Raw genomic sequence first — 12,925 nt, forward strand, 5'->3', positions numbered from 1 at the left:
CGACCCGGTACACTTGCCGGCTAGTTTTGGGTGTTGGAATTTGTTTTCCAAAATATCCATCAGGCAACAGTTCTATGCGGACTTTGCTGAGATCATATAGGGCGACGACGTTCAGCAGTACCAGAGTCCGATCCCAGGGGGCCCGTCCGAGCCTCCGGAGTACAGGCCACAACCAACAGATGTGCCGTCCCAGGTTCCTGACTCCCAGCTGCCGATCGACCTTAATGAGCTCGCAGGTAGCCCGTACGACACTTGGTTTGGCGTTGGGGGGGGGGGGGACGCCGCCATCTATATTTGGAGTGGGTCTACAGGATGCTCCACCCGGAGATCAGCGAGCGACCAGAGTTAGGCGTCCGACTCGAAGTGGCACAGGCTCGCAGCTACTTGGTCCATTTGGGGACGACCATGATGATGATGGTGACGAGCAATAGCGCCCCTTGTGTTAGTTCCGACTGTTATATTTGTATGAATTATGACTTATTTATTTCCTGTTAGTGTTAATGACTTGTGACTATTATATTTGTATGACTTATGTAGTAATTTATTTTGTGGTAGTGTTAATGCCTGGTGGCTGTTATATTTTCTATAGCTTCATATATTTGTACGACTTATTGCTTATGACGAGTATATTTGTATGACTTCGTACATTTTGCATCATGGGTTGTTACTATTATACTGGTATTCATGAATTTGTTCTAAAGTTCCACTCTCTTCATAATCCGCTACAAGGTCTCGCGTATCACTTTAGGCCCATTTGTTCATAAACCGCTGCAGGGTGTAGCGGTTTATGTGTTTGCAGCTTCTGAACGTAATCTGCGACAAAGTCTAGCGGATTACGTATATTCAGATTCCGTGTTAGGGTGTCGCGAATCAAATATAATTAGGTTTGTTGCATTTGCGTCTGGTTTTTCAAAATGTTGTATTTGTGTAACACTTTTTCCCATTTATTTTATTTATGTAAATTGCTCATAAAATTAATTGAATTTTATCTAATTAATTATTAATTGATTAATTTAGTATTTAAAAGATTTTATCATTAACAAAAAATATTTTTGAAAAATATATTATTGTCAAAACTGTCCTTGAATAATTTAAAAATACAAAAAAATAATAAATATTATATTTTTTGTAAGTAAAAAATTTTTTATATTTAACAAATGACCTAATTATTTGATTTAAATTTTTGTGACAATATTTAAATAAATATTTAAAAAATACATAAAAATATTTAAAATAAAATTTAATGTCTAAATTTTTTATTTTTTAAAAAATATAATCATTCACATATTTTTTTTTAAATTTACTTGACAAAAAATTACTAAATTTTAAAAATAAAAATATCTTATTTTTTAAATAATAATTATAAAAATTTATATCAAAATTTAATATTTAATATTTAAATTTTTTTTAAAATATATATTTAATATTTAATTTTTTGTCGTATTTTTTAAATATTATTTTAGCAGTTTACTTTTAATTTAATTTATTATTTTTCTTTTCAGAATGGGAATTGAATTCCAGGGTTTTCAAACACACTGGTTTGGGTTTGTTGTTCTTTTACACCATATAAAAGAAAGTTGAACAACACAGATGCATCGGGGAGATTTATAGTGGGTAAATTAAATCAGAAGAGCAATGAGCAGAATAAAAGTATCAAAATCACCATCTTCACCAGAAAAAATCGAAGAGAATGAGGATTTGTTGACTGAAATCCTCCTGCACCTTGGCGCCAAAACGTTAATCAGATTCAAATGCGTCTCCAAACGATGGTCCACAATCATCTCCTCCCCTTATTTCTGCCACCGCCATGTCTTCCGCCACGCCAACATCACCAAGGTCTCTAGCATTTTCTTGGAACCTGGAGAAGATGATGATAACAAAAACCGTTACTTCAATAACCATAACGATATCAAGCCGTTATCCTTAGAGAACGGAAGTCACGGCTCATCATCTCCCTTCGACTCCATCGAAATCCACCCGAAGGACCTCGCCTACATTGTGCAATCATGCAATGGCCTCTTGCTTTGCAGAATATTACACCACCACAAAAATCGAGCATTCTTACCAATAGAATCGTTCTTTGTCTGTAACCCAACCACTGAATGCTTCAACTTCCTCCCCGATCCCTACAAGGCTCTTGACGCCGATAGCCACGAATCATCGCCATGGTTGTATATGAACTTCGCTTTTGATCCCTCAACTTCGTCGTCTGACTACGTTGCTATCTGCGTATGGAAATTTAAAGCAGTTAAAAATTCAAGCCGCTCGCGCTTTGAAACAATGGTATACTCTTCGACTGATGAAGCCGAGCCTGGTTCTTGGAGGCCGTGTGGGTCCCCTCTCATGGCTCCAGCCAAGTTCGAACTTCATAACGGAGTTTACTTCAACGGTTCAGTGCACTGGATTGGCTTCGTTGATCCGGATTCGTATGCGAAGATGTCTGTGAGTTTGCGTTTTGACTTTAAAGAACTGCGGTTGAGGGATGACAACATGCCTCCCTTGCCGGATCTTGATTACTTTTACATTCCTGCAGCTGCATGTGGCCACTTGAATTTGGTTGGATTTAGTTCTCCTGAGAGAAGCAACATGATAAGAGTGTATCAGATGGCTATGGACTATTCTAAGTGGGTTCTTCTGCACACACTTGATCTTTCTCCAATGTATTGGCCGAATGATTTCATTGCCAGCGTCAAAGTGCTTCACCTTATTCAAGATAGTGAAGATGATTGCAGCGGCATGTCTTTGGTGTTGGTTGTAAACTATAATGTTGTTGTTTTCCGGTTAAAAGACTACACCTTTAAACGGATTTATTCTCGCTACGTGCCCTGGAACGAATCGGCTGAAAGTCCTCCTATATCATTTGAGCATATTGAGAGCTTGGTACAACTTTAGATTTTAAGTTCAAAGTACTAATTAGTGATAGGATTATTACTTATTTTAGGGATTACAAGACATGTAAATTTTCATTATAATAATTACATTATTGTTATTATTATTGCTACCTAATTTTGGATTTGATGGCATGCAAGATTGAAGAAGGCACCTCTCTTGTGCCTAAGTTGAGCATAGGTTCCTTGCTCAAGAACCTTACCCTCTGAGACATATGCAATCGAGTCAAGTTCTTTGATGGTGTTGAGCCTATGTGCTACAACAATGGTGGTTCTTCCCACCATGATCCTGTCTAATGCTTCTTGCACAACTTGTTCTGATTGAACATCAAGTGCACTTGTTGCTTCGTCAAGCAGCAATATTGTTGGGTTCCTTATTATGGCCCTTGCTATTGCTATTCTCTGCTTTTGCCCTCCAGATAGTTGCACTCCCCTTTCTCCACATTCTGTTTCATATCCATCTTTCAATGATCTGCATTGCAAATAGAATGCAATTCTACTATAAGTACTTGTTTAACTTGGTATAGCTAACATTAATTATAAGTAAAATGAGAACTTACGATATGAACTCATGAGCATTTGCGGCTTTTGCAGCTTCAACAACTTCATTCTCAGTTGCATCTTGCTTCCCAAACAAGATGTTGTCCCTTACAGTGCCAGAATATATGACAGGTTCTTGGCTAACAAGTGCAGTGTGCTGCCTATACCATTGAATATCTAGTTCCCTTATGTCCACATTGTCCACTTTCACAAACCCTCTCTCAACATCATAGAATCTTTGGATCAATGCAATCACTGTTGATTTTCCACAACCACTCTTTCCAACTAGCCCAATACTCTTCCCTGCCTTCACCTCCAAGCAAAACTTGCGCAATACCGGTGTTCCTGCCCTACTTGGGTAGGCGAAATCAACGTTCTTTAATTCTATCTTCCCACTCATATTTTCCAACTTTCTTCCGTTGTTGCAATCACCAGCCTAGTCAAAATAATAAAACCAAAATTAGTTGATAACTAGAGTTAAGAACTTAGACTCAGTAACATGCACTGCTGCATATACCTTGGGAATAAGTGATTTCCTGTCAAGAATCTCAAAAACAGATTTGACAGCAGTTGAGGACTTTGCAAGATCAGAAGTCATGCTTCCAGCTTCAGCAATGACCTTCCCAGTGCTAACCAAAACAAAGAATGTCTTAAACACATCCCCTGCAGAAATATCCTTCTTCTCCACCAATGTCCCTCCATACCAGAAATCCAAAGCCCATGTCATGAATGTTAGGCATTGAGCAGACCCCATTCCAATCCCGGCCAGCCATGACTTCTTCCTCGCCTCCTTCCTTGGCGCCTCCTGCGCTTCATCGAATAATGTCAAAACCTTTTGTATGCTTCCAAATGAAGTCACAATTCTGTGGTTGTACACTGCTTCAACTGCAATCTGTGTGCTATGATTCTGTGCCTTGATGAATTTTGATGAGAGTGTAGAGAGAAGAACTTTTCTTGTGTAGAAGCAGAGGATTGTGAGTGGCTGCACTGCTATCATCACAAGAGCGAGCTTCCACGCCACGGCGAGTCCTATGATCATTGCAATACTGACAGCAGAAGCTGTTTGAACAAGCAATGAAACGCGATCCGCGACAAGGGACTTAACCATGGAAGCCTCATTGCTTAGCCTTGAGCACAATGCTCCACTGGAGTTATGTTCTTCATCGAACCAAGCCGTTTCGAATGTTAAGATATTCTCAAGCATTCTCTGCCGTATCCTTTTTGTTAATTTTGCTCCCATGTATGCGAAATTGTAGTGCTGCAAGAGGTTGAGTGTGATGGAAGCAAGAGAAAGAGAAGTGAAAATCAAAGAGTAAGTCCTGATTCTGTGAATCATTTCACTATGGCTTTCGGCGAAAAATGCAGAAATCATGCCACCAATTGTTAAGGCATATATGGGCTGCACTGAGCCGAAAGCTATTGCGGAAAAAGTACCAATTAAACCTTGTTTCCATTCAGGTGCATTCAGAGATAGAAGCCTTGGGAAAGAAGGTGAAGGGTGAGAAACAAGAGATGATTCTGGGGTTATGGTGTTATCATCAATAGGGATTGGTGATTTTTGGAACATTGCAGGGCTTGTTGATCTTGCTGTGCTGGTTCTACCAGCACTGCTTCTTGCTGCAGAAGAAAGAGCATTGGATATTTCTTGTTGATCATCAAAGCTGAGTTGTGTTTGGAGTTTTGCTAGCTTTGCATAGTGGCCGTTTGGACGGGTTATGAGCTCGTTGTGCGTGCCGATTTCGATGATGCAACCGCCGTTGACAACAGCTATGACATCTGCGTTTCGGACCGTTGATAGCTTGTGTGCAACAACCTGATCAAAGTTAAGTTGTTGTCAACCAAAGATGTTAGTCACTTAACATTTCTCTGTTATCAAACAAGGCTAAGATATCAAACATTACAAACATGTATAATGTCTAATGCCTTATGTTATGCCACCTAACGAAATTGATGTGTGAACTAATCAACTAGTTTCAAGCATAATTTTGATGAGTGTTAATAATTGTGTATTATGACTAAGTATTAAATGGATTATTGAACTTACCAATGTAGTCCTGCCCAATGAGGCATGATCAAGGGCATTTTGGACAAGTAATTCAGATTCAGAGTCAAGAGCACTGGTTGCTTCATCAAGAAGAAGAATCACTGGATTCTTTATGATGGCTCTTGCAATTGCTATTCGCTGCTTTTGTCCTCCTGAAAGAAGTGCTCCCCTTTCTCCAATCTACTTTGCCATCATCAATTAGGTTAGTATCTGCATGTTACTCAATGATACAGATCAACAATAAAATTGTGTATAGCTAAAGCATCCAAGTTGAGCTAGTTTGAACCATTGAGTAATGGAACACGAATTTATTTCTCTTCAAAGGATTGCACTATTTGGGAGCATTGATTCTTTGATAAAATAGAGTAAATATATCTATTTAATTTTGTTGCCTAGAAATTTAGGCCCTTTAGAATGTAGAAAAATAGTTTGCTAGGCCTTATTTTTTTTAGTCACTTGTACTATTTACTTAAGGAGATAATGAAACAGTTTCCTTAGATTACCTTAATAAGAGAATCAAATTCTTGTGTCCCTAAAATCAAAAGTTAAGTACCTAAAACTATAAATAATTTTTAAAAAGTTGATCATGAGAATAAAATGAGTGATATTCATGTCTCAGTTTTTTCTGAACCCAAAAATAGATAGAAATTTTTTGTTAAATTATAAGATCTCATATTCCTTTTAGTAGTTTTAGTTTAAACAAAAAGTTGTGCTAAAGTGACAATCACAGTTTTTATCAAATCACATTAGTCATATTACTGATAAATTAAAAGATTCTAAACACAATAACCTTAAACAAAATTCAAAATGTTTTGTCTTAAGCCACAATTGTTAATTTGTTCTGTTAAATGCAAGTTAAATATCAATATAAAACATCTTTTTTATTTTACCTTGGTTTCATAACCCTGAGGGAGCTGCCTAACAAAGTTATGAGCATTAGCAGCAGTAGCAGCAGCAACAACCTCATCCATGGTAGCATCAAGCTTTCCAAACATAATATTCTCCTTAATAGATGTCCCAAACAATGCATGTTCTTGACTCACAAGCCCCATTTTACCCCTCAACCACTTCAACTGCAAGCTCTTTATGTCAACACCATCAACCCTCACAACACCTTCATCCACATCATAGAACCTTTGCACCAACGCTATTGCCGTTGACTTTCCACTCCCACTTGCACCAACAAGTGCAACCGTTTTGCCTGATTCAACCCTCAGATTGAAGTCATTGAGTACGAGGTTGTCTGGTCTTGAACGGTATGTGAATTTCACATGTTCAAAGTCTAGGTTCCCGTTAATTTGGTCTAGCACTATTCCCTTTGTTGTGTCTTCACCATCAATTACTGCTTTTCTGTCAATCATGTTGAAGATTCTTGTGGATGCTACTGATGCTTCGGTCAAGTACTTCAAATCTGGAAGTACCACTCCAAGGGATCTACATTGTATTGTTTTTGTCACAATAATAATTAGCATTAATTCATGTGTTCTTCTAGAATTAGTCAACAAAATTGCAAAAAAAAAAAAAATATCGTACAAAATTATTTATTAAAATTGTTAAAGATATAACTATTTATATATTATTTTATATTGGCTTAATTTTTTTAAAAATTGATTTCATAATATAATATTAAAACTTCTATAATCGAAAAGTTTATAACTCAATATTTTTATGAAGCCTAATATTCATATGCCACCTGTTAAATTTTTGACAAAAATAGTTTCGTGATAAAAATAACTTCATTTCATCATAAATTCTTATTTTTCATCAAGTACTTCATTGTAGTTTTTCCATTACAAACCCTTGCAACAAAATATGGCTCTTGCTAGATTCATATCAACGTTAATTCGTCATTTGAAGTTACTGATGAAAAATAAGTTGAAGAGATTATTAGATGAAACAATATGAATATTTAATTAATTAATATATATTAGTATTATTTTCAGATAAAATCAATTAGTTTCGCGTCAAGTTTTTATAGTATACAGTGACAATTTTATCAATAATTCATAATAAAGCACTTTAATTTGAAGCTATGGTTGCGCTTAGTAGAAAGTTTACTAAGCCGAAGGAGATTAAACTAAGACATCTAATCTAAATTATAACACTAGAACAGAAAAACCAGTATGCACTAATTAATTAAAATGATTTTTTTTAAAAAAGAAGAAAATCTAGTGCACTAAAGTAACCTTTCCTTTTAAGTACGTACTCTTGCTTTTAATCATAATGCTTTAAGAGATCACTTTTTTGAAAGGAGCATTATTAGACACCGCTCATTTCACTATTTCAGCTACTCTTCTAAAATAATTGACACACTGGTGAAAGATATTATACATGAACACTACTTTTCTAGAGTGACATGATTAGTGGTCAATGTTATCATCCGATCCAAATTAATCATGCAACTAAACTAGTAACTTTAATACCATCATTTCTCTAATAAAGGAAAATTGCATTGCTTCAGTGTGTATAAAACTGTGACAAGCTGGCAACTACATGTTAGATTCTTTACAGCATTAGCTAGATTTCATGAACTTTTAGCTGTCCCATATTTACAGATATTTCACATATAAAAAATATATAATTTGTACTTATATTTACCAAAATTTTGTATATATGAATCAATATAATTTATACTCATATTTTTTTAAAATTTATATACATAAATTAATAAAATTTATTTGTTAATAATAATTTATTAAAAATTTCTGGGCGCAAGAGTTTCTCATCTCTTTAAATCAAAATAATAAATAAAAAATTATTTTATGTATCAAAATATCCTTAAATTACCAGAAAATATACTTAGAAGACATATTAATTAGGTATCAGTATTGAATAGTAGCTGCATATTAGCTAAGTTAATATTGCACATGACATACACTTAATTACATGATTATTGCATGTAATTCGCACTTATATATAATTTATCAATTACTATTCATAATTAGTATATATTTTTAAGAATTTAATTTTGATGCATTGTTAAAATAGTTTTACAGGTACATTTAATTATGTACAGTCACATCAGTAAAAATAACTATTTTTTATATTAACCGTATGGATAGTTATTTAAAAAACAGAAGTAATTATATGACTGTGCTTTACATTGTCTTAGTGGATCAAAATTAAACTCGTATTTTCAAAAGTAATTTTTTATATGTAAGAAAAGTATACGTACTGTCCACTCATAATGAAGCAAATTCCAGCTGCATAGATCCTTCCACCACTTTCAGCTTTGTACATAACCAAATGGCTTCCATACCAAGCAAGAAAAGCCCAAATTGCAAAGCATAAACCTGTGCTTCCAACAGCTAAACCCTTTGCTATCCCTTGCTTGATTCCAAGCCTTGAGGTTCTCTCTAAGATCTCTGAATACCTCACAAGGATTCTCCTCTCGGCTGTGAACGAATAAATGGTTTTGATGGAGCTTAACGCCTGCTCGACGATGGCGTTCGCCTTGCCGTACTCCTTGGCAGATGACTTTGACAAATAGATTAGGTATTTGCCATAGATCATGCCGGGGATTATGAGAAGAACAAGTGTTGGGAATGCTACTAAGGCCAGCCTCCATGAGAAGTAGGTGGCAAAAGCAATCCCAGAGATGAATGATGATGAGTGCATTAAGAATAGTGGCACCTGAAAAACCAAACTCATCATCATCATATCTATCAAATTACAAGCATACATAGTTTTAAATGTTAATAGTAAAAATTGACTAGTGTTCTTAAAATAAAGATAAATGTTGCTCAATTAATATTTCCATTTTGAATTGCAGTTATGGTTGCAATTTCAATTCCAAATTGTGATGATAGCTTGTAAAACTATATTATTTTTTTTTTTTATATTCATGCATTAATAATTATCTCAATTTATTGTCAATTTAGTAAATTATTTGATCTATTTCATTAAACTTTATTTATGAGTTCTATGATGAGACTGTAGTTTAATTTAAAATTAAATCATGCAAGCAAGCTAAGCTAGGATATGAAAGAAATAAAGAAATAATCATGTTAGGTGTATATAAAAAAATAGTTATAACTAAATTAATTATTTGTATAAAATTATATTAAAATATAAAATATATATTAAAATTTAGTTAAATAACCTATGCATTTATTATCAATACATGGTGATTAAGTTTAATTTTTTGTGTACTTAGTACTTTTGATAAAGAAGAGTGTTAAAATGAAATTGAACCTTTTCACTTAGGACTTCTTGGACGAGAGAAGTGTCTTTTGATATGGAATTGATGATTTCAGAAGTAGTTGCTTCTTGTGATTCAAAAAACCCCACTTCTTGTCTTAGAACAGCTTCCAAATACTTGTACCGAATTCTCAACACCTGCCTCTCACTTGTTTTACTCCAACAGTACCCTTCTGCAAATTAAATAATGCATCATCAATTCTTCACTTCCTTAATAGTATATATATTTTTGTTTGTTCTTAATATATAAAGATTTACATAATAAGGTTATATTATCAATAAAAATTTTAAATTTTTTTAATAAATGCATAATAAATATATTATTAAAGATTTAAACTTTGTATATATTTTTTTTTTAAAAAAAAAGCATATATATTAGCTAACTTTTATGTCTAAAAGTCTAGACTTTAGGGTTTCAATAACTCATGTTTCATATGTACTAAAAAAAATAATAATGATGATGAAATTAGTTAAACATATATATGCCCTTCAAACATGTGGAAGTTCATGAGGGTAATTAATGGACAATGAATCAAAAGGGTGTTGACTATGCCTTGACCCCAAAAAGTAATTAAAGCAAGCATGGAATTTGGGAATGAATGTTACCCATGAAGGCCAACACCATCACTGCTAGTCCCAAGTACACAAAATACAAGCTGCACTGTAAACCATAAAAAAGAAATGGAATGAAGTTGGTTAATTAGAACATGTGGTGTATTAGAGAAAGTGAACAAATGAAATTAAGAAACAAATTAAAAATATAGTAGTACCTTTTCAACCTGGGACATGTAATTGTTGGCAGTGCCACTACTTTGTTGGTTGCCATATCCTAAGCTGTTCATGATGCGGCTAGCGAAGATGAGAAGAATGTTTGTGGACATGCCATCTCCAACTGCTCCAACAGCACCCATTAACATAAGCAAAACATCAACACAATCTGCATATCTCAAGATTATAGCTATGGAACCTCTCTCTATTTTCCTCTCTCCCTTATTCATTGGGGGTGAACCCATTTATGTGTATTAATTAAGGACCTTTCTTAATTATAACAAGAGAGAAAAATTATAGATGAATTATGAAGTAGTTTTGTTCCTAAACTACTTAATACTACTTATATATATAATACATATTTGTGTGTGAGGTGTGTGTGAACATGTTGATGCATCTCCTTGTCACCAAGGACACAAAAAGAGTGAGTAGTGGCATATTCTATATGTGATGAGAAGCACACCATGAAATATAATAAGCTCTAATAATAATATTCTTGTGGGGTTGTTAAAGATGTGTTTTGTGTTTTGTTTTTTTAATTAAAAAGAGTTTAATTTTAATACACAAACAATTTAAAATGTTTTATACAATTGTGTAATTATATTTGTTTTTTTTTATGATCATTTGTATGATTAATGTAAAAAGTAGTTATTTTTGTTCATAACATTACATAATTAAATATACGTATAAAATTATTTTACACTGACTGTATATTAAAATTAGAGAAAGTCTAGGGAGCCAGTAACTTTTGTGTTTTGTGGCCAGCACTTAACCATCAAAAGAAAAGTGAGTGATCTCCCATCATTGGATGTAATCTCATACCATTAAAAATGCTATTGATGGTCAAATTGATGGTTACAAAACACAAAAGTTACTGCCCCTAGCACTCCGGCCTCTTAAAATTAAATTCATTAAAAAAATGTATCTGAACCCGAAATATGAGATCTGAGATAACCCTTTTGTCCAGTTTGGGAAAGAAAGAAGATTATTACCAATAGATCCAATTTATTTAGCCATGATATGTCACTATTCATTCCTTTTCTGTTAGTTTAGTGCTCTAATTTGATGTCACTAGGCCATTATGTTTCCTTCCTTTATTATTTTATAAAATTAAGTATCTATCACCCCAAGTTTGAATGCTGCTTTTCTCTCAATAAATTAATATATAATATATATTACTATGGGGTTTACAACCGGAATATAATGGAGATCAACATTTTTCTTTCTTGGATTTATATATCTAAAGTTAATACTAACTTATTATGAAGTTAATTAAAAAGAAAAATTTGAAAAACAAAAAAGTCTGTTCTATTCAATCATTTCAAAATATTCTTTATTTCAAAAGTGAAAAACTTTAGCTTTGGTGTGGAAAAGAAATTTGAAATGAAAAACAATGTAAAATAATAAAATAAGAATTAATATAATTAAATTTGTAATTTTTATCATGTATACATTGTACACTGAAAAAAAAAAAAAACTTAAAACCCTCGGATTTTATCTATCAATAATGCGTAGTCAACCAAAAAGGTTATGATTTTTATTGTCGAATAAAAATTTCCTGACACAAAATCTAACATTAAATTTCGCACTAAAACTATTTAAAATAGTAGAAGTGCTAAACATACAAGTTATTTTAGTTTACAAGTCATACAAGTTGGGATAAATCTAACAAAAAGGACGCTCACCCATATGAGCGTGTTAATATGCGCGCTACTCAACGGTTTTCATAGCGCGCTTTGTGTTTCTCCTCCTCTTCCTTCTTCTTTGCATTTCTCCTCCTTTTTCTTCGCGTGTTTCATCTTCATCGTTGTTTTTTATTACTGTTGTTGTTGCGGCATTTTTTTCCTCCTTCTCTTTCTATTGATTTTGCAACATTATGTATTTTTTACTTCTTTGTTTGATTTTTTTCTCTTAAGAAGAATTATGAGAATATAAAATAAGAAGATGAAGAAGAAGCAGCAGAAGATGAGGAGGAGGAAGAGGAAGAGTTTTGAATTATGCAGAACTTATCAGCACACATACATCGAAAATTCTTAAACAATACACCTAAATATTTTTGTGTTACACTCAAATTTGCTGCAAATACAGAAAAATATTTTCTCTAATGCTGTATTTTTTTGTTCATCTTTTTTTCCTTATTTCTTTCTTTCTTTTAGTTGAACGAATGTAAGTTCATCCTCTTTCAAGTAATTTTATACTATTATGTGTTTCTTCTTCTTCTTTGTTTGATTTTTTTTGTTTTTATTCTTGTTAAAAGAGTAAAACAAGAAAAAACTTGAGAAGATAAAATAAGAAAAGAAGAAGAAGATAATGATGATGATGAAAAAGAAGAAGAAGCAGCAGTAGAAGATGAGAAGGAGGAAGAAGAAGAGTTTTGAATTATGCAGAACTTATCAGCACACACACATCAAAAATTCTTAAAGAATAACCAAAATATCTTCGTGTTACACCCAAATACAGAAAAATATTTTCTTTAATGCAAAAC

At 33.4% G+C, this 12,925-nt stretch overlaps 2 protein-coding genes across 3 annotated transcripts; one reads left to right on the plus strand and one right to left on the minus strand.

The window, feature by feature from the left end:
- Positions 1 to 1,604: 1,604 nt before the first annotated feature.
- On the plus strand, positions 1,605 to 3,027 carry LOC107644430 (F-box protein At5g07610-like). The gene has a single exon (XM_016348287.3). The coding sequence runs from the start codon at positions 1,636 to 1,638 to the stop codon at positions 2,890 to 2,892; it is 1,257 nt and encodes a 418-aa protein (XP_016203773.1). The 5' UTR covers positions 1,605 to 1,635; the 3' UTR covers positions 2,893 to 3,027.
- LOC107641298 (putative ABC transporter B family member 8) lies at positions 2,780 to 10,878 on the minus strand. 2 transcript variants are annotated; one of them, XM_088489162.1, is made up of 10 exons: positions 10,443 to 10,878; positions 10,279 to 10,333; positions 9,667 to 9,845; positions 8,648 to 9,105; positions 6,363 to 6,906; positions 5,473 to 5,652; positions 3,946 to 5,241; positions 3,449 to 3,864; positions 3,003 to 3,360; positions 2,780 to 2,851 (listed from the first exon to the last, which is right to left on the minus strand). In XM_088489162.1, the coding sequence occupies exons 1-9, from the start codon at positions 10,683 to 10,685 to the stop codon at positions 3,003 to 3,005; spliced, it is 3,729 nt and encodes a 1,242-aa protein (XP_088345288.1). In that variant the 5' UTR covers positions 10,686 to 10,878; the 3' UTR covers positions 2,780 to 2,851. The 2 variants fall into 2 exon arrangements, with proteins under 2 accessions (XP_088345288.1, XP_016200280.2); XM_016344794.3 differs by lacking the exon at positions 2,780 to 2,851 and having other exon boundaries at positions 2,894 to 3,360.
- Positions 10,879 to 12,925: the final 2,047 nt, after the last annotated feature.

Source organism: Arachis ipaensis, chromosome B5 (genome assembly GCF_059453495.1).
Source record: "Arachis ipaensis isolate K30076 ecotype BB chromosome B5, ASM5945349v1, whole genome shotgun sequence".
NCBI lineage: Eukaryota > Viridiplantae > Streptophyta > Magnoliopsida > Fabales > Fabaceae > Arachis > Arachis ipaensis.

Coding starts and splice junctions, on each gene's coding strand:
- LOC107641298 (XM_088489162.1), bottom strand. CDS start 10,685: ATGGGTTCACCCCCAATGAATAAGGGAGAGAGGAAAATAGAGAGAGGT. Junction 10,334..10,442: donor ACATGTCCCAGGTTGAAAAG/GTACTACTATAT, acceptor TATGGTTTACAG/TGCAGCTTGTATTTTGTGTA. Junction 6,907..8,647: donor TGCTTCATTATGAGTGGACA/GTACGTATACTT, acceptor AATACAATGTAG/ATCCCTTGGAGTGGTACTTC.
- LOC107644430 (XM_016348287.3), top strand. CDS start 1,636: ATGAGCAGAATAAAAGTATCAAAATCACCATCTTCACCAGAAAAAATC.